This window comes from Leucopleurus acutus (genome assembly GCF_964270905.1).
Source record: "Leucopleurus acutus genome assembly, chromosome: 1".
NCBI lineage: Eukaryota > Metazoa > Chordata > Mammalia > Artiodactyla > Delphinidae > Leucopleurus > Leucopleurus acutus.
In genome coordinates, this window is record NC_139142.1 from 12,576,972 (window position 1) to 12,599,185 (window position 22,214).

A 22,214-nucleotide genomic window follows, 5' to 3' on the forward strand; every position below is an offset into this window, starting at 1 on the left:
CCAGAGCAGACTGCGTGGGTAACCTGAAGAAGGCAGGGTGAGGAGGTTGAAATCAATGCCTCCTGGCACTTAGGAATAAAAGCCAAAACTGGGGACCCCAGAGGACTGTTTTACTCGGTCCACATCACCTGCATTGCCCGCTGCCCCCAACCCCGACCCAGGAGGTGGGCACGCCTGCCCCAGGCCAGTGTGGAGCACGTTGCTTACCCAGGGCCAGTGTTTATTTGCAAGGCTGTTGTAGAAGAAAGCCGGGGCCCTCAGGGAACTCCTCCCTAGATCCGTCTAGTACGCACCCCCCATGCCTGTAATTTGCATGGTCAGCCTTGCGCCATGGTGACGTCTACCAGCTTCTGGATCATCTGGGCGTGAGTGCCACGGAAGGGCAGCCCGTCCACCTCCATGCCTAGGGTGCCCGAGACTCCGCTCCGGACTCCATGCTGCACCAGGATGCCCAACATTTTTTCTTCCTGGAAGGAAATGGGGCAGAGATAGAGGCAGTGGAGGGGGAGGAAAAAGAAAGAAATCCATGCATTTATAAGTGGAAAAAGAACGTTTGACTTGACATAGTCTCTTTTTTAAAAATAAAATGTTTAAAAATACTAACGCCACTGGAAGACTCATAGTGAAAAGTAACAGTGTCCTACATCATGGACACCTCATGGCCTCCCCAATCCACTCTCCGGAAGCTGCTACTTTGAACAGTTTGGGCTGTTTCTTCATGTAACTATATAGTATGTTTCTTATGGAAATCTGCATTTTCTTAACAGACGCTAAAGATTCACTTCTGCAGGGGCAGCTTGGCTACTTCCTGCCAACCTAGCCCTGCCCAGCTCTGCATTATCTGCCAATGGCCTTCGTGCCAGGAAGGCCCCTGTTCCTCCTGAGAGTTCCTCCTCGCTATCAGCCTCTGTTAGCCCTGCTTCAGTCACCTTCTAGACTTTACCCGGTGTGGTTGTGGGAGAATCTGGAGGGAGCAGAGCCACGGAGAAAATGCAACCCCATCCTGGGCCCAGCAGGCAGAGTGGTTTAGAATCAGACAGATCTGACTTGGGTCTTTCCTGGCAGGTGTGTTAAACCTCTCTGTGCCTCAGTGTCCCCATCTGTATAATGGGGAGGTGGATGATAATAACAATGCCTCCTTAGAAGGTTGTTGTGAGGATTAAATGAGAAAATGCTGGACTTGCCTGGTGGTCCAGTGGGTAAGGCTCCACGCTCCCAGTGCAGAGGGCCTGGGTTCAATCCCAGAACTAGATCCTGCATGCATGCTGCAACTAAGAGTTCACATACCACAACTAAGAAGTCCACATGCCACAACTAAGAAGACTACACACCGCAACTAAGAGTCCGCATGACGCAACTAAAGATCCTGCCTGCCGCAACTAAGACACAGCGTGGCCAAAATTAATTAATTAATTTTTTAAAAAAGAGAAAATGCAAGTAAAGCACCTAGCACGGTCCTTGGCACACAGTAGGTGCTCATGAAATGAGGTGGATTATTATTGGCAGGGCTGGGTCCCCTGGTCTTTAGCCCAGAGCTTTCTTCCTTTGACTTGTTGATTTTTTAAAAAAGTGATCTGATTTGCTTTCTTCCATCTCCCTCCAAAAACAAGGTGCCAAAGAACCACTTGTCTAAGCCACTAACGTGTCTGTCCCTTGTTGAGCAGTTCAGGTCCCCCTGAGGAAGGTGGGTCTTAGGTGAAGACACAGGAAAGAAGATGGTGCCCGAAGGGCAGAAGTCAAGCACAACTTCCTTCTTCTCCTCTACAGACAAAGGAAGGGGACAAAAGGATCTAGAGCAGGTGGATCATGACAGACCAGAGGAAGGTTCTCATCTTCCTGCTCAGGCATTTGCTCATTCATTCCATCACCCATCAAAGTTTTATTGAGCACCTGCTTTGTGCCAGGACCTGAACCAGGGATACAGTGGTGAATGTGATGTGGTCCCTGCCCCCCACACTCCCGGGGGCGTCACATTCTAGACGACTGATCAGGCAGGCACAGTCCATGGGGATCACGGCACAGAGCAGGGGCCCCCAACCCCATTTATTGAAGTGGCTCAAGAAGGACTTTCTGGAGGAGGGGCAACGAGGACCGCAGGTGACAAGAGCAGGAGCGAACCAAGCCAGGGGCTGTGGGGAGCACTCACTGAAAACTTTTCAGAACAAGGGAGAAAGTGTTGGCAAATATCACCTAGGACCTGTTTCTACTCGCACCTGGCCTGAGAACCTGCATTTCCACTCTTCCCTGGGGCCCAAGGTAGGAGGGAGGCCCGGAGCATTTCCAGGCAAGCCCTTTGTCCAAGAGCCCCTTCCCAGGGGTACCCAGCCCAGAATGGCATCTTCCGTCAATTGTCTGGACTTTATTCTCCCATTTCTCTTCTCCATTGGGACATATCCTCTCTTTATGGGGCAAGGTTCCTGGGACCACAGGGCCATTTCCCCCTAGCACACTGCCTGCCCCCACCATTCACATCCTCCTGGGTCCCAGTAGAGCCCTGGGGGTCCTCAGGGTGCACGAGATCAGTCAACAGCTTAGGAAACTGGCTGGCACTCAGCCTCCATGAGCCACAGGGAGCAGCTGGGCCAACAGTGATTGCCGGTAAATTCCCAGGAACCCCTAAACGACCAGACCATCTTCAAGGAGGCCCCACCAAGAGGAGGTGGTGGGGGTGGGAGGAGAGCTGACCAGGGAGTGGCTGGAGACACAGGGCCTGGGGGCTGCCACACCAGTCCAGGCTGAGACGGTGGGGCAGGAGGAGAGGAACAGAGGACTGAATTGGGCAGAGGGGGCGGGGCCTGGGGCCTAGTTCATTGTGGATGTGGAAAGAGGCCCCAGGATGAGTTCTGGATGTCAAGGCTGAGTGTGTGGGTGTCACTATTGATTCATGCTTGGAGCATAACGGGCTGATTTTCAGGCAATGCTGCTGTTCAGAGTGGGGTGGGAGAAAGGGCCTCCTGGGAAGTTGGAACTGCTCTGCATTGTGACCTTGGTGGTGGCTGCATGGATGTGTACGTGTGTAAAACTTCACCCACTGTACACTGAGGCTTATGTGCTTTACTCTGTTAGTTGTACCTCAATTTAAAAAGTATAAAGAAAGTGGAGTGGGGTGAAAGTGCTGGAAGAGAATGGTAGCCAGGATGAGGCCAGAAGTCATGTTCCTGCCTCTCTGTATCATCCATCCAACCATTATCCATTGATCTATCATATCATTCATCCATCCAGCTAGCCAGCCTACCAGCAGTCTGTCCATCCATCCATCCATCCATCCATCCATCCATCCATCCATCCATCCACCCTTAGTCCCTCCTGTAAGGTGTCATCAATCAGCTCTTCGCTCCTGATAAGCTCTAGGAAATGTCCTCCAACATTGTTTTGCCCTCAAGGAAAACCCCTGGGGCACAGCCAAGGGCCAAAGTGGGCAGGGCGTGCCCTGGATGGTGGTGGCCACCTTCCCTGGGCTCCTCAACATGGTGCCCACTCCTGCTACAGTCATGATCACATCCGCGGAACATGGAAGGCCCTTCTTATAAGCAACACACAGAACAGGGTTGAGGGACATTCCTCCGCTCCTAACCAGCCAAACTTCACCAAAACTCAGGCCACAGTTCTGTCCGGCATCTCTTGATGACCCAGGGGTCTCCATGGAGTGACCCACTGAACTCCAGTAGGACGACTCTAGTTATCCCCTGCACAACGCACTGCTTCATGTCTCTGCACCTTCACTTCTGTGAGTCTTGCTGTCTGGAAGGTCCTTCCCACACTTTCTCACCTGGCTCCTTATATCCTACTCACCCTCCAAGACCCAGTTCAGTGCCACCTCTTCCAGGCAGCCTTCCTTGAGCTCTCTGAACGAGCCAAGCACCTGTTCTCTGTGTCCCCACAAGCAGTGTTCACAGTTCTATCCCAGCTCCTGAAATTAGCCACCCGCTCCCCCCGTGGACCCTGGGTTCTTTACCCCTCATTATCTCCCAGAACAAGCCTGGGCCTGGCCCAGAGGAGGGGCTATACAAAAATGTGTTTGTAATTTTGGTTTAATGATGTTCCCTTTTATTTTCTTTATAAAGGTGGTACCTTATTAATATATTTATGAAGACTGGGTGGAAATGTGGAAGGAGAATTTCCATCCCCAGAGGGTAAGCGTGGGGCTGCGTGAACTTGTTTGGCTGGGTTCAGTCTTTTGTGTCTGCATGAATCAGGAATCATGTGTGAGGCGGCCCTCTGAGTGTTTTTTTCCAATTCAGATCCAGGAAGTGTAAAGAAAGCCTAGAAGGCTCTCTGGGCCCCTTTAGGGCAGACCATTTCCCCTGAAAATGTCACTTTAGCTGCGCGACTCCTCGTTTCCCCTCCTCTCCTGCACCCTGGCATTGCCGGAAACTAGGAAACTACTGAGCCACATCAGGAAGAGCTCAGAGAATGGAGTCAGAGAGCCTGGGCGCAGCTCTGCCTCTTAGTTGTGCGGCTTTGGGCAAGCCACCTTCCCTCTCAGAGCCTCAGCCCCCTCCTCTGTAAAGTGGGGATAACAAACCAATCCCGGGAGGTGTTGGAGAGAAAAGGGGGCGGGTGCAGGAGGGAGACAGACACAGAGGCAGGAAGAAAAAGGGAGCAGAAAGGGTGCAAGACAATGTAAAAGAAGGACAGGGAGGAGGCAGGGAGGGGCTCTGGATGCAGAGGCTTCGCACAAGTGAGGGGCCCCAGGACCTCAGCTGCTGGCTGGCTGGGGGACCTGCAAGCAGCCCCACCTCAGCTGCTGTCTCCAGGCTCAACGCTCAGGAACCTTCCTGTCTCCTGGATCGCCTTCCCATCTCCCCACACAGGCCTCTGCCACGACACTGGGGACCCACCCTCTAGTCCAGGGTCTCAAATGTGGTCCCCGCAGCAGCAGCAGCAATATTGCCCGAGAACTTGGCAGAGGTGCAGATTCTCTAACCCGTCTCAGACCTACCGAATCAGGAACCCTGGGGTGGGCCCCACTGTGTGCTTTAAGATGCCCCTGAGGTGATTCCTGCTGTGTGGAAGGTCCCTTAGATGCCTCTAAACTTGGAAGAATCACTGCTTTAATAAGCACGGCATTCATTCATTCATTCATTCATACACTCATTCATTCAACAAGGATTTACCAAGCACTGGGTTTCCCCCCACTAGTTGCTGGGAAAGCAGATACGAAAGACCTGGTCCCTGATTTCCAGAAGGTTTTCTTTGTTTTGTTTTTTCCTCATTTAGCAAATCTATTTGGGGGGAATAAGACTGGGGCAGCCTTAAGTTGCATGAGACTGGGGCAGCCTTAAGTTGCATGAGACTGTTTGGACTGTCTGGGAGTGGCCTTGTGGTCAGCCTGACGGAACTCGAGAAACTTCTCCCCCGACACTGACCCGCTCCCTGTGTCCGAGAGCTCCCTCCTCGCAGGCTTGGGCAGTAGCTCTGAGGAGAACAAGCTCTTCCTCACACTGAACCAGAACCTCTGTCTTCTGGCCTGCTTGTGTCTCTCACGCGGCCGAGGAGGGTATCTGTGCCCCTCCCCCAGGAAGCTGTTGAGATCTCAGGCCCCCCCAAATCCTCTCTCCAGCAGGCCAGACACCCCAGCTCCCTCGGCTGTTCTCCAGGTGTCCCCAGGCCTCCCCCCTCCTGCCTGCCTGCCCTCAGGCGAAGCTGTCGGCTCACAGGTGAAGTCACCTGTGACCTGGGATTTAGATGTAAAGTCTGGGCTTTGGCCCCAATTTCCCGTGATCCAGTTACTCTGGAGAATTCCCCTAGAAGGTGCCTGGTAGAGACTGACACGCCACCAGCTTCTCTCCGGGGTGGGCGGGTCCCAGCTCTGCGAGGGGCACCCGCCGGGGAGGGGGCTTGAGGCTGGAATCGGTGTCACGAGAGCCGTGGGAACTGAGGCCTGAGGTAGGAACAGCCGAGTCTCCAGGGGCCCATCTCGCTGCCCGGGGTCCAGGACCGGGAGCAGAATGCTGGAACCACTTAGAGGACTGGCTGGCCTTCTCTCTTTTTGTTTCCCTGCACGTATATGTGAGTTCACGTAAGTCAGCCATGTATGTGCACGTGTGTGTGTGTGTGTGTGCGTGTGTACGTGTCCGTGTGTGTCCTGCCTCTGCACTGGTCTATGGGGAACGCCGGGAACTGCACACAGCCCTTCACAGTTGGCTCTGCAGTCAGAGGAGCGCACTCAAAAGCCACCCAGTGGGACCCCGGTTCCTCGCTCAAAGCCCTCGCGTGGCTCCCTATTACTTCTCGGGTAGAAGCCTCAGTCAGGAGTCGGGTTTGCTTTGATCCGGCTCATGTGACCTCCCTCTGCCAGGGGTTCTTAATGGCCCCAGACTACTTGGAGACTGATGAAACCAGGGCTTCTTGCCCAGGAAAATCCACGTATGAAACAATTTTGCAAACTGTTTAGGAGGACTTGCGGGCCCCCTCTTTGGGGACGCTGGGGTCAGAAGCCCTCCTCTGCTCCTATCACACCCTGGCTTGCTGCTGCCAACCTCAAGAGCAGTCTCCCCAAACCAGCACTAAGCTGGTCCCCATCTCCCAGCTTCTGTTCCCTCCGGTCTTCCTGCCCAGATGCCTCCCCTTCCACTGGCTTTATCCCTCCCAGTCTTCAGCCCACAGGGTCCTCTTGCCACCCTGGGCCCTCACACCTTAGCACCGTGTAGGATGGCTGATGGTGCCAGCGGGGGTGTCAGTGCCCTTGCCAGGTTGTAAACTCCTTGGAGGGAGATGCTAAGGACACCTCCAGCTACCGCTATGAAGCGCCTACCATGGCTCAGGTATTCCGTCCTTCCCAGAATGCTGACTGCCCTCTTTCACAGAGGAAGAAAATGAGGTTCAGAGAGGCTAAGTAACCTGCCTACAGCCAAATTAGAAGGAAAATGGTCATTTATATGAGATCTTTCACAGTGATTTAGGGTCACTAGTAGGTCAAAGTCCGGTCCAGTGGTTGCCTGATGGGAGACTTTTGTTTTGTTTTTTTTTGGCGGCACGCGGGCCTCTCACTGTTGTGGCCTCTCCCGTTGCGGAGCACAGGCTCCGGACGCGCAGGCTCAGCGGCCATGGCTCACGGGCCCAGCTGCTCCGTGGCATGTGGGATCTTCCCAGACCGGGGCACGAACCCGTGTCCCCTGCATCGGCAGGCGGACTCTTAACCACTGCGCCACCAGGGAAGCCCGAGACCTTTGTTTTAAGGCAGGCTCTGCCTCTGGCTTCTGATGGGCAGCAGTGGTGCTGGCCCCTGGCTTATGGGTTGAAATACCGTGTCTACTCCTCATCCGGGGAAAAAGTTGCATCCTTGAGAGTTGCCTGCTGGGCTATGTTACCTTAGTGATGGATGGGAGGGCCTGAGTCCAATTCTGTTCTCCAGGTGCTCTGAAGGGCCCAACTGCCTTCCTCAGATAACATCTGTGGACCTCACATGAGTTCAGGATGTACAGAGCACAGGCCAAGGCATAACCTCCCCAGTTAGAAACGCCTGGAACAAATAAAAAAAGATTCCATCATAGGATCGCAAAAGTCATGTCATTTGCCTGGGAGGAAGAAATTTCCCTCTACTCTTCTAGGTTCTTCTGGCTGGTCTAACAATTAAAGTGACAGGAGACAGATTAACAGGAGAAAGTCAAACAAAAGTTTAATAACACGTATACACAGGAGAAACCCAAGAGAACAGAGAAACTCACCAAAATGGCTGAAGCCCTCACCTTAAATACCATCTTCAGCTAAAGAAAAAAGGATTTTAGGGGCATTGGTTTGGGACCAAACCAGTAATCAAAGACCTAATAAAAACAACATAGGAAATTATTTTGATAAAACATAAAATCCTTTCTTTATAGGCAGACTAATCAAAGGTAAAGAAAAACATTTTATAAATTATCAAGAGCAGACTTTTGTCTTCTTAACACAGAGAAAACAAGATTCTAATTTTGTATCAGCTTACTTTTAATATTAAAATTCATTCACTCAATTGAATATATTCTAATCTTTGCCAGTCCTGACCGCACACAAAACTCTTTTCTCAAAGTTCCTTTTCCATAAACCTACAAATCCTTTTTTTTTTCACATTCAAACTTTGTCCTGTGCTTTTCCTCTTTTTTTTAACTTTTTTTTTGTGTGTGTGGTGTGCGGGCCTCTCACTGTTGTGGCCTCTCCCGTTGCGGAACACAGGCTCCGGACGCACAGGCTCAGCAGCCATGTCTCACGGGCCCAGGCGCTCCACGGCACGTGGGATCTTCCCGGACCGGGGCACGAACCCACGTCCCCTGCATCGGCAGGCGGACTGTCAACCACCGTGCCACCAGGGAAGCCCTTTTTTAACTTTATTTTCCCTTAACAAAATGCATTCCCATTCCTTATACCTTTTAAACATTTTCCTTACATATGAAGATGTTTTCCTTATTTATTTTAGTAGTTTTATGGTATATTAATTAGAATTCTTAACCCTTAGAAAACTTAATTTCTAGTGAAAACTAAGAAGTAAGCAATTGTGAACTGTTTGTTATACCAGTATTTTTTAAAGACATTTCATAATGTGTAATGTATAATAGACCCAAACATCTTTAGGGTTTTTTTTTGTAATAAGAAGACAAAAGTAGGTAAACTTAGACTTGTTTAGCAATTAATATTTAAGTATTTTATCTTATTTGGAAATGATCTAGACATTCAGTGAATTCTCATCATTTAACTTACCTTAGAAAAACTCTAAAGTTTTAAATTACCAAAAGATTTTCGAAGTTATTTTTAAGTCTTACCCCATTTATATCGATATTTATCTAAATAATTTGTTACCAACAATTATGTTTAGAGTACTCATGAAAACTTCATGAGACATTAAAGTCAACTATCATCCCAAGCCATTATTCTTGCTGATAAACTTCGTAACAGACATAACGTGAACTTATTTGATTAGTAAACCCAGGTGGAATAAAAGTTTTATATTTAATGCTGCTAACTCTAAAGACATGCCTATTTTAATTAAACCAGTAACTTTAAATTTGCTTTTATTTACTAAAGGTTAATCTTAGATCATGTGAACTCGAAAAATATTTGGGTTAGTCTGTTATATTTAGACATATTTAATTCAAAAGTGCTTACTTTTAAGCCAATTAGAGTTCTTCTACAAGTTACTTTTGGCAATACCATCAGAAGGTAGAAAAATACCCTATCTATAACATGCATGCATAGATATACAGACAGACACAACCAGAGACCTCATAGCTTTCATTTTAAGACTTTAGTCATGAATCAGGTATAACAATATAAAACTCACTAGTTCATAAACGTCAGTTGCAGTAAGTTAAGTTTATCCACTCAGATGGCAAAGGCTTTTTACTATACGTGGAAAAGACGTTTAAGATTTGTATTTGTCCTTGACAAATAATATTAATTAAAGAAGCTGTGCATTAGATTTTGGGTGAGGGAGCACTTCCAGCAGTTAGTAATTTGTTTTTTTTTGGCTGCGTTGGGTCTTCATTGCTACGCTCGGGCTTTCTCTAGTAGAGGCGAGCGGGCTTTCTCTAGTTGAGGCAAGCAGAGGCTACTCTTCGTTGTGGTGCACAGGCTTCTCATTGTGGTGGCTTCTCTTGTTGTGGAGCATGGGCCCTACAGCGTGCGGGCTTCAGTAGTTCTGGTGCGGGGGCTCAGTAGTTGTGGCTCACGTGCTCAGTAGTTTTGGAGCACAGGCTTATTTGCTCCGTGGCATGTGGGATCTTCCTGGACCAGGGCTCGAACCCGTGTCCCCTGCACTGGCATGCAGATTCTTAACCACTGTGCCACCGGGGAAGTCCAGTTAGTCCTTTTGAAAAGGTCTTTTTCCCTTTTTTTTCCCCCCAGGTTCTACTGATTGATTCTCCAGGCTCAGTCTCAGGTGACTGTGGGCTGTGCTTACATTTCTGATTTTGTAGAGATTTACAAGACAAAGACAGTTGCTTTCAATTCCACAAAGAACTGGGCTACTGCCTAAATGATATCAAAAGGCTGATCTGCTCATCCAACTATATTTTCTTTAATTTGCTTCTCTATATCAGGGAGAAGATTTCCAATTAAAATGGAAATCAAAAGATTTCTATGTTTTAGAACTTCAGAGATCAATGCATCATGCCTTCAAAAAGTCTGCACAAGGTGTTCAGTCAAGGCCCTCTTTATGAGTGCTCAAGTCAATGCCAGACCAATTCACCCGAGGGGCAAAAAGCCTCCAGCATTGCTCCTATCAGGCCCCAGTATCAGCCCCCAGTTTTCATCTCACATTGTGTGGGCTCAGGCAACCCTACTGACTCTCATTAGCATGTCTAATTAACATTGCCCAAAGGGTGTATTTATGTGCCCTGTTTTACAATACCAAGCAGTGGAAACATTCCCCAGGGAGAGGCAATGTCTACCCCGACAATACAATCAGGCAAAAGAGACATAACCACCTTACATAAAGCCCATTCAAACATTGCAATTTTCTTACAAGCTTTCACCCCAATTTCATCAACTCTTATACCTTTGACCATAGCCTCCATTAGGACCCCATCAATAAGTCTCAGTCTTACAATACTGGGTCGGAGAAGTGTTCCTGGCCATAACATCCATTAGCATAAAGCATTCCAGCAACGTTGTTTAACCTCTTCATATAACACCCACTCAAACATTCCGACTTTAACCTTATCAACTCTTGCACTTTTTACTTTTCTCAATCTTGTTGTAGCCCAAGTCAGGGTTCCACTAATGGGTTTTGGTACCACAGCTTGTGAGGTTCTGGCATCAAGGAGTTCCAGAAACTTCTCTCCATCCCTCTGCCATCTCCCCACTCTTGTGTAAAAGGCTTTGGGTCTGCAGTGAGGGGTTGAGCTAAGGGACCCAGGCCCTTTTGTCAATCTTGAACTCAATTAATCGACCTAATTCTTGCCCCAAGTGATTGTTGGTTAGGTTTCACATTGTAATTTTTGCCTTCCAGTTTAAAAAATTTCTCCAAACTGAAGTAAGTAGAGAGGACTTGTTTGGGGCCCTTTAATGTTTTGGGGATCAAAGAGCGTCCCTTTGGCCCACCTAATCTTAGATAGTGCTGCATTAGAAACCCTTTATTTTAATCCCATCAATGTCCATTTTACTTATCCCATTTCTTAATAGCCATCTGAAGATTTCCATCCTGCTGGGACAAGTCCTGTGTCTTCTCTTTCTGATTCCTCTTCATTCTGCAACTTTCAATATTTGCTTTATTTACCTTCTTAATAACCCTTTAACACTTTCTACCTTTTGGGGAAGAGTACCTTGACTTTCCCCTTGGTTTCTTCCCATTCTCTTGTTAATTAACTGAATGCTTTTATTAGCATCTGTAAGACCCATGAGGGGAAGCTGAGACACCAAATTTGATAAGCTTTCCCAAATCTTTTTGTTTTGTTTTGTTTTTTAATTAAGGGAGTTCTTAGGGTTAGCCATTATATTTTTTTGTTTCCACCTTTTAATTTGGTCTTTCCACAGGTGCCAATAAAACAGCTGTTTACAATGAGAGTTCTCTAAAAAATGTACCGGTTTAGAAGTTTTTCCAATTCAAAGGATCCATCATCTGCTATTGACGAATAGTATCTTAATAGCAACACAAACCAATAAGTCTTTTTATGCCTTAACCGTGGATGAAAGAGGCATCCCACAAGCATGTAAAGGACACAGCCCTAACGAGATCCAGAAATTTCACTCCCCAAAATAGTCTAAGAAAGTGGAGACTTTTGTTGCATCACTAATAAAGCAACAAAGGTTGAACAACAAAGGCCCCTTATGGACTGGACCCTTTATGACAAACTCCCCTGAGAGCTGGCATGGCCACACAAAGAGACGCCAGTCAGAAGCCTGGGTTGTTACCTGGGCTTCTGACCAGTTGGCTACAGCTGCTTGGAATCCCAGTCTATCTGACTGCAAAATGCATACCAGTATGTGTACCCTTCTGATGGCAGAGACCAGAGAGAGTTTTCTCACTGGTCAGCAAACCAAGCTCTTCAGGATGTATAATAAGATGGAAGGAAAAAACTCATCCAGTTTTTTTTTTTTTTTCTTATGAGACTAGCAAACTCACCAGTGTGCGGGGCCAGCCTGGACAACAAGCTTAATGGACCTATGCCTGCGTCCTACCCTATGGAATTTCCTTCTTATGACAAACAACACAATAGAGAGATAAAGAAAAGCAATAACCATCTTTGGGAGGAAAAGGATCAACAAATCAAGAGTACTCTGCCAGTTTTCAAAACAAGAGTCTCTGGGTCCAAGGAACTAGGCTCCATAAATATTCCTCCTGTTAATCTAACTTTAGAAAAGCAGTAAAGGGCTCTTACCACTCTCGCTTCCAATAGACGCTGCAAGCAGAGATGGGGAGACTGACTGACAGGCAAGAACTCTTACCGTCTGTGGCTTCTGTCAGTTGTCCCAGGATCTCTTAGCCGCAGCAGCTTCAGGGAGAGTAGTATCCTGCCAGTAAAGGGAAATCCTGCTGATTATGCCAACTGTCGGGGAGAAAGGAATTTTCCTCCATCTTTCTAGGTTCCTCTGGCTGGTATAAGAATTAAATTGACATGAGTTAGATAAACAGGAGAAAATAAAACAGGAGTTTAATAACATGTATACATGGCAGAGGCCCAGGAGAACTGAAAAATTCACCCAAACGGCCGAAGCCCTCATCTTAAATACCATCCTCAGCTAAAGACAAAAGAGGATGTTGGGGGTACTGGTTTGAGACTTCAAAGGGGAGGAAGGCAATGCACATGGAGATGCAAAAGCAAATGTTTGGCAAATAAATGTTTGCTGGGTCATGTAGAGACAACAGGACACAGGGTGGACTTTGATCTCTAGGCCATGCTGAGTTTCTCCCACTATACCTAGCCCGTATTCTCTGCAGATACCTCTGCTTATAGCTCTATTCTGGGAACAGGCCCTTTAACTAAACTCTTTATGCAGCTAAGGGGGAGCTAAAAAGAAAAACATCCTGAGTCTTCCGTTTCTTAAAAATCATCATCCTCTGTACACCTGAAACTAACACAACATTGTAAATCAAATATACGCCAATAAAAAATTTTCAAAGATCATCCTAAATTAATCCTCATGCCAAGGAGACAGATTTCTTTTTTTTTTTTTAATAGATTTATTTATTTTTGGCTGCACTGGCTCCTCGTTGCTGTGCGCGGGCTTTCTCTAGTTGCGGTGAGCGGGGGCTACTCTGTTGCAGTGCGCGGGCTTCTCATTGTGGTGGCTTCTCTTTGTTACTGAGCACGGGGTCTAGGTGTGTGGGCTTCAGTAGTTGTGGTTCATGGGCTCTAGAGCACAGGCTCAGTAGTTGCGGCGCACGTTCTTAGTTGCTCCATGGCATGTGGGATCTTCCCGGACCAGGGCTCAAACCCATGTCCCCTGCACTGGCAGGCGGATTCTTAACCACTGCACCACCAGGGAAGCCCCAAGGAGACAGATTTTGGGGTCACAAATTTTGCTCCCCAACAGGTTCATCACCCTGCCTCTAAGCAGCAGAACTCAAAGAGTGGTCCCAAGACCAGTGGCAGTAGTACCTGGGAACTTGTTAGAAACACAAATTCTTGGGCCCCAGCCTAGACTGACTTAATCGAAACTCAGCAAGGGAATAGGGGAGCAAACTGAGTTTTAATAAGCTCTCCAAGTGATTCTGATTCAAGTTAAAGTTTGAGAACCATTGCTCTAAACCATCTGGGTTATGCACTGTTAGTGACCAGAAGAGAAGAACATTCAAGCTATAACCCTAGGAAGCCATTCCAGAACTCTCCCTTATGGCTAACCTGAATCCCTCACGCTGCATGGAAGCCCACCATCAGAGCGGTTAGGTAACAGCTCCATCATGCTGTGTTGCATCACTTCTTCTTGTGCTTAAAGATCACTCCTAGGTCAGTCAGAAGCCAAAAGTGGGTTTGTACTGAGTATAAGAATTAGAAGCCAACAGGCCAAATGAAAAAATGCTGATTGTGCTGTGATGAGATGATAGTATTTTTGTCCTCCGTCACCCTTCACTACCGCCTTCTGAGAATGTCTATAGTATTGTTATGTCATCTTTTCAATTAAAAAAGTGAAAGGTATGCTGTATTCAAGCATGGCTAGATCATGGGATACATAGTGGAGATCAGGGAGATGAGGCTGAGAGGGTCCCCAAGACCAGGAAAAAGGATTAGACGTGAGCCCATATTCAGGAGCTTGTTCTGGGAGGCCCCCTGTGATGTCCCACTGCAAACTTTGATCTCTATAGGCACCAGATAGCACAGAAGAATACATCTTTAGGGCCAAGGCACCATTTGCTTGTGGACCCTGTCATGGGTTTTTTCTCTTCTCACTTCCATCATACCTGTCTGACTATGGCTAGGCCTGACAACTTGCTGACCAGCCCTGGTGTCAAGAACCAAGGATGGAGTCAGCAGGGCTTCTGTGCCTCCTAATTCACTCTCCTTGGGAGATCCACTACCTGCCTACTGCCCCCTCTTGACTGCCCCTCCTGGAAGAAGAATAGCAAATCTGCTGTGACTACCCAGCCCAGGGCCAGCCTGGGTGACTTTGAAAAGGCTTTCTCTAATCCTCAAAGAGACTCATTTTCTGGGTGAGGCCAGCGAAGCTTGGAGATAAGAGCTGCCATCTCCTTACTGATTCCGGAGCCCTTGATCTTTCTTGTCTTTGTTGAGCTGAAGGAGCAGACAAACTTCTCTGCTTTCAGGCCCCAGCAGCTCCCAACCCTAATCGGATGGGCCCCTTTCCATCTCTCTTAGCCCCAAACCACAGATTCTCATCTGAAACTCTCATTCCAGATAACAGCCCCTCTCTCCCCACTGCCAACTGGGGTCACCTTTTCTCTTTGGGGAACTTCACCTGCTGCTAAAATCGCATCAGTGATGCAGTTGGCCAAGCGTTTGGGATTTGTTCAATTATACAGAGAACCTACATTCTGGGTGGCAGATAAACAAGGAAATCTGGGGACTTTCAAAGAGATTCTCCAGAGGCTCCCTTCCACTGAGATCCAAGACCCCAGGATAAAGGGGACTAGTAAGCAAGCAAGCAAGCTCGGCACGCCTGAGGGGTAGGGCTTGTCTGGGTGTCCCAGCCGAAAAGCTAACCCAGGGTGGAGACCTGAGACATAAGATGTTGAACATCTTTTCATATCCTTACTTGCCATCTGTACGTCTTCTTTGGTGAGGTGTCTGTTCAGGTCTTTTGCCCATTTTTAAACTGGACTGTTTATTTTATTATTAGTGAGTTTTAAGAGTTCTTTGTATATTTTGGGTAACAGTCTTATCAGAAACATCTTTTGTAAATGTTTTCTTCAAGTCTATGCCTTCTCATTCTCTGGGCATTGTCTTCTGCAGAGCAGAAGTTTTACATTTCCTTCTTTCAGTTTTATTGAGATATAATTGATATATAGCATTGTATAAGTTTAAGGTGTAAAGCACAGAGATTTGACTCACAAACATCATGAAAGGACGACCACAAGTTTCGTGAGCATTCATCAACTCAAATCATCTCCTATAGACACAAAATTAAAGAAACAGAAAACAAGTTTTCCTCGTGATGAGAACTCTTAGGATTTACGGTCTTAACAACCTTCACTTATACAGCAGTGTTCATTATACTTATCACGTTGTACATTACATCCCTAGTACTTATTTATCTTATAGCTGGGACTTTGTGCCTTTTGACCACTTTTATCCAATTCCCCCTCCCCCCACCCTTTTTCTCTGGTAACTACAAATCTGATCTCTTTTTCTGTCAGTTTGTTTGTTTGTTTGTTTTGCTTTTTTTTTTTAGCGGTACGTGGACCTCTCACTGTTGGGGCCTCTCCCGTTGCGGAGCACAGGCTCCGGACACGCAGGCTCAGCAGCCATGGCTCACGGGCCCAGCCACTCCGCGGCATGTGGGATCTTCCCAGACCGGGGCACGAACCCGTGTCCCCTGCATCGGCAGGCGGACTCTCAACCACTGCGCCACCAGGGAAGCCCCTGTTTGTTTGTTTTTGAAGTGTAATTGACCTACAACACTATGTTAGTTCCTGGTATACAACATAGAGATTCTGTATTTCTATACATTTCAAAATGATCACCACTGTAAGTCTGGCTAATATCTGTCACCATACAAAGATATTAGGTAATTATTGACTATATTCCTCAAACTGTACATTTCCTACCCATGACTCATTTATTTTGTAACTGGGAGTTTGTATTTCTTAATCTCCCTCAGCTATTTCTTTCCTCCCCAACCCCCTGGCAATCACCTATTTGTTCTCTGTGTCTATGACTCTGTTTCTGTTCAGTTATGTGTGCTCATTTGTTTTGTTTTTTAGATTCCCCAAATAAGTGAAATCATACAGTACTTGTCCTTCTCTGTCTGACTTATTTCATTTGGGTAATCCCCTTTAAGTCCATCTGTGTTGGTGCAAATGGAAAGATTCCATTCTTTTTTATGGCTAATATTCCCTTGTATATATATATATACCACATCATCTTTATCCATTCATCTACTGATGGGCATTTAGGTTGCTTCCGTATCTTGATTATTGAAAATAATGCTGCAGTGAACATGGGGGGGGGTGCATATACCTTTTCTAATTAGTGTTTTAATTTTCTTTGGATAAATACCCAGGAGTGGAATTGCTGGATTGTATGGTAGTTCTATTTTTAAGTTTTTGAGGAATCTCCATACTGTTTTCATAGTGGCTGCACCAATTTACATTCCCACCAATAGTGTACAGGGTTCCCTTTTCTCCACATCCTCACCAACACTTGTTGTCTGTTGTCTTTTGATAATAGCCACTCTGACAGGTGTGAGGTGATATCTCATTGTGGTTTTGATTTTCATTTCCCTGATGATTAGTGATGTTGAGCATCTTTTCATGTGCCTGTTAGCCATCTGTATATCTTCTTTTGAAAAACAAAATGTCTGTTCAGGTCCTCTGTCCATTTTTTTCTTTTTTTGTGCAGTACGCGGGCCTCTCACTGTTGTGGCCTCTCCCGTTGTGGAGCACAGGCTCCTGATGCGCAGGCTCAGCGGCCATGGCTCACAGGCCCAGCTGCTCCGCGGCATGTGGGATCTTCCCAGACCAGGGCATGAACCCGTATCCCCGGCATGGGCAGGTGAATTCTCAACCACTGCGCCACCAGGGAAGCCCAGTATGCCATTTTTAATCAAATTTATGGGCACAGAGTTGTTCATGGCATTCTTTTATTATTCTTTTAATTTCCATGGCATCTGTAGTGATGTGCCCTCCTTTATTTTTAGTAACTTGTGTCTTCTCTCTTTTTTTCTTAGTTAGTCTGGCTGGAGGCTTATCAATTTTGTTGATCTTTTCAAAGAACCAGCTTTTGGGTTCGTTAATTTTCTCTATTGATTTCCTGTTTTCAATTTCATTGATTTCTGCTTTAATTGATATTATTTATTTCCTTCTTTGTATTTAATTTTCTCTTCATTTCTTAGTTTCCTAAGGTGAACACTTAGATTACAGATTTTAATATACACATTCGATATAATAAATTTCCTTGCTTTCACTGCATCCCACAAATTTTGATAAATTGTATTTTCATCGAGTTCAAAATATTTTAAAATTTCTCTTCAGATTTCTTCTTTGACTCATGTGTTATTTAGAAGAGTGCTGTTTAATCTCCAAGTATTTGGGGATTTTTCCAGCTATCTTTCTGTTACTGATTTCTAGTTTGATTCCATTGTGATCTGACAGCAGACATGTTATGATTTCTAGTCTTTAAAATTTGTTAAGGTGGTATTTATGGTCCGGAATGTAGTCTATCTTGGTGAATGTTCCATGTGAGCTTGAGAAGGATGCGTAGGCTATTGTTGTTGGATGAAGCAGGGCATAAGATGTCCATCATATACAGTGGATTGATGGTGTTGCTGAGTTCAACTATGCCCTCACGGATTTTCTGCCTGCTGGATTTGTCCATTTCTGATAGAGCTGTGTTAAAGTCTCCAATTATAATAGTGGATTCATCTATTCTTCCTTGCAGTTCTATCAGTTTTTGCCTGACACTTTAGGAGTATGCACATTAAGAATTGTTATGTCCTCTTGGAGTATTTACCCCTTTATCATTATGTAATGCCCCTTTTAACCCTGGTAACTTTCCTGAACTGTTCTGAAGTCTGCTCTGTCTGAAATTTATATAGCTACTCCTACTTTCTTTTGACTAGTGTTAACATGGTATATCTTTCTCCAAACCTTTACTGTTAATCTATACATTTCTTTATATTTAAAGTGGGTTTCTTGAGACAACCATATTTGGGTCTTGTTTTTTGATCCACTCTGACAATCTCTGTCTTTTAATTGGAATATTTAGACCATTGACATTTAAGGTGATCATTGATATGGTTGGATTACTATCTACCATACTTTTGCTATTTTCTATTTGTTGCCCTTTTTCTTTTTTCTATTTTGTCTTTCACATTTTTTTGACTGTCACGGTTTTAATTGAACACTTTATATGATGCTATTTTCTCTCCTTTCTTAGCATATCAATGATACTTCTTTAAAAAAAAATTTTTTTTAGTGGTTGCCCTAGAGTTTGCAATATATGTTTACAATGAATCCAGGTCTACTTTCAAATAAGCACTTCACAGGTAGCTCAAGCATGTTATAATAACAAAATATTCCTAATTCTTCCCTGTCATCCCTTGTATCATTGCTGTCAGTCATTTCATGTATATATATATATATATATATATATAAAATATATATATATATTATATATATATATGCCCATATATACACATAAGCACATATTATTGAACACATTGTTGCCATTATTATTTTGAACAAACTGTTATCCATTAAATCAATTAAGAATAAGAGAAATAAAAATTTTAATTTTACCTTCATTTATTCATTCTCCAATGCTCTTCCTTTCTTGTGTAGATCGAGTTTCTGACCAATATAATTTTCCTTCTCTCTTAGAATTTCTCTTTTTTTGTTGTTTTAAATATTTATTTATTTATTTGGTTGCACCAGGTCTTAGTTGCAGCAGGCGGGCTCCTTAGTTGTGGCATTCAAACTCTTAGTTGCGGCATGCATGTGGGATCTAGTTCCCTGACGAGGGATCGAACCCAGGCCCCCTGCATTGGGAGCACAGAGTCTTATCCACTGCATCACCAAGGAAGTCCCTAGAATTTCTTTTAGCATTTCCTACAAGACAGGTCTACTAGCAACAAATTCCCCCAATTTTTGTTTGTCTGAGAAATTTTTTATTTCTCCTTCACTTATAAAGGAAAAGTTTCCAAGATACATAATTCTAGGTTGGTGATTTTTCTCTATCAACACTTTAAATATTTCACTCCACTTTCTTCTTGCTTGTATGATTTCTGAGGAGAAGTTGGATATAATTCTTATCTTTGCTCCTCTATTGGTAAAGAGTTTTTTTCCTCCAGCTTCTTTCCAGATAGTTTCTTTATTGTTGATTTTCTGAAATTTGAACATATGTCTAGGTGTAGTGTTTTTGGCATTTATCCTGCTTAGTATTCTCTGAGTTTCCTGGATCTATTGTTTGGTGTCTGACATCAATTTGGGAGAAAATTCTGTCATTATTTCTTCAAATATTTCTTTTCTCTTTCTCCTTCTGGATTCCTATTACAAATAGGTTACAGCTCTGTAGTTATCCCACAATTCTTGGGATATTCTTTTCTGTTCCTTTCAGTCTTTTTTCTCTTATCTTTTTAGTCTAGGGAGTTCCCATTGTCATATCCTCAAGGTCAGAGATTATTTTCTCAGCTGTATCTAATCTACTAATGGGCCCATCAAAGGCATTCTTCATTCTGTTACAAGTGTATTTTATCTCTAGCATTTCTTTTTGATTCTTTATTAGAATTTCCATTTCTCTGCTTACGTTATCCATCTGTTATTGCATGTTATCTACTTTTGGGTATTTCTCTCCCCTAGGTAAGTTAGGCTCTGTTAAAACCCTAGCAGGCTAGGCTCTGGTATAATAGTTTCTTCCAAGGGCAGGCCTTGTTCAGAAGAACAGGTGCTCTGGTGTATTTCAAAAATGGCTCACTTTCCCCTCCCCTACCTAAAGCATGAGGGGGTTTTTCTCTAATATTCAGTGTGGACCTGGTAGAGCCTGTGAAGGTAAAGCTCACAGAAGGTGGGAGCCTCCTATGACTAGGTCCCTCTGGAGCTTCTAACTCAGACTTGTCCACACGAAGCTTCCAGCAACTTGTCAATTACAGTTCAAGTTTTCTTACCCAGGCACTGGTACCCTCAGATATTTCTGCTTATCTCCACGGCTGTTTTTGACTTTGACAATGAAAAGGGAGAGGGCCTTTCTCAGGTATGGGTCAAAATTCCTGAAACTTGTGATGAAGTCAAGGGAGGAAGGGTGGGGCCTGGAAGGACCCAGACACAGGAAAGGTTGGTCCTGATGGGAAGGGCAGCTGCAGGGACGGGCAGGGAAGCCTGGGGCAGAGGTAAGTGAAAGGAGAGCTGAAGCCTCCTGCATCTTCCAAACGTTTGCCAGATTGTTCTCTTCCTTTCCACCCCACAGGAGGTACAGATAAAAGCAGAGATGACCCCTCTTCAGAGCACTGATCTAAAGTGGCCTGCCTGTCACTCTCTCTATCTACCTGTAGCTCTTCTCACCGTTTAGCACCATCTGGTATATTTCTTTGTTAGGGCTCATTGTCCATCTCCCAACACTAGAGCAGGCACTCCGTGGAGCAGGGCCCTTGTTGCTCCAGCCTCAGTACACAGAGCAATGTCTGGCCCACAGCAAACGTTTGTGGAATGACTGAGAGGCCAGAGGCTGAGAACCAGGTCCCCTTCTTACCCTGGCGCCCTCTAGACTCCACTCATGGAGGAGATGATTTTCTGGCTGGACAGGCTCCAAGCCAGGTCCCTCCCCCGGGCAGCCTTGCCTGATTGGCTGGCCGTCTGAGCACTCACCAGCGATGATGACCGCAAAGTCAGTGTCCACGTCACAGGCAATGACGTCCCCATTTCGTATATGCCTCTTCACGACCTCCTTGACTTTGCCCATCCCAAGCTCGTTCCCTCCGTCACCGACCCCTGGAGGGAAGGGAACTGAGTCAGGACACAGGATCAGGCAAAATGTGGCGTGGTTATGGGGCAGAGCAGCCCCTTCACATGTGCCTCAGGGTGGGGAAAGGGGTTGGCTCTGGATACATTTTCACACTACCAGGAGATGCTGGACTTCTTCAGGTATTCTAGAAACTTCTCCAGTTAAAAATGAGTCCAGGTTTGGAACTCAGCAGAGTGTGGCCGTGTCCACCGTTGGGTCACATTCTCCAGTCACAGATGGGGCGCCAGGTCCACGAGAGATGGTGGCATCCAGGACTTCCTCTCCTTGCCAGTAGCTCCGGCTCAGGGAGGGGCCACAAGGCCCTGAGTCTCATTACTGTGACCAGACAGCATTCCATTGGCAGAAGGGAACGGGTATAGGTTTGTTAAAGTCAATTCTGTAATTTAAAGCCTTCTGTTTCAAGTATGTGAAATGTATGTGTGTCATTTTAGTTAATTTTAATCTACACCAGATAGGCGCCTGGTTAATATGTGAAGCAGCATAATGAGGAATTCACACCCCAGGGGTGGCCTGTTAGCGTTTGAAAGAGACCACAGAATAAAGGCCAATCTGCTAGGCACCAGAAGGTTTGTTAATTATTGTAGCATAATAAATGCTAGAATAAATATGTTAGAATAAGTAAATGTCAGAAATTTTCTTTTTTTTTTAATTTTATTTTATTTATTTATTTTTGGTTATGTTGGGTCTTCGTTGCTGGACGTGGGCTTTCTCTAGTTGCAGCGAGCGGGGGCTGCTCTTCATTGCGGTGTGCAGGCTTCTCATCGCGGTGGCTTCTCTTGTGGAGCACGGGCTCTAGGCACGCGGACTTCAGTAGTTGTGGCAAGTGGGCTCAGTAGTTGTGGCTCGCGGGCTCTAGAGCACAGGCTCAGTAGTTGTGGCACACGGGGTTAGTTGCTCCGCGGCATGTGGGATCTTCCCGGACGAGGGCTTGAACCCGTGTCCCCTGCATTGGCAGGCGGATTCTTAACCACTGCGCCACCAAGGAAGCCCTGTCAGATATTATTTAATTCATTGGTGAAATAAACGGTGTTCAAGAGAGGTGAACTGGCTAGAAGTAATTACCAGGTAACTCCACCCTTGTAGGAACAAGATGCAAAAAACTCTAACAAGCCCTGCAGCCTGTGCCCTTTGAGGTGGTGCCCTAGGAACACCATTTGGTCCTGCGTC

General features: G+C 45.7%; 1 protein-coding gene across 1 annotated transcript in view; it reads right to left on the minus strand.

The window, feature by feature from the left end:
• Nucleotides 1-317: 317 nt before the first annotated feature.
• DGLUCY (D-glutamate cyclase) overlaps nucleotides 318-22,214 on the minus strand; it is a gene marked incomplete at both ends in the record, with an annotated part of 46,468 nt that continues 24,571 nt past the window's right edge. The window contains 3 exon segments of the mRNA XM_082849618.1: nucleotides 318-467; nucleotides 7,314-7,465; nucleotides 20,891-21,013. Of these exon segments, the coding sequence (XP_082705744.1) occupies nucleotides 318-467; nucleotides 7,314-7,465; nucleotides 20,891-21,013 (425 nt within the window).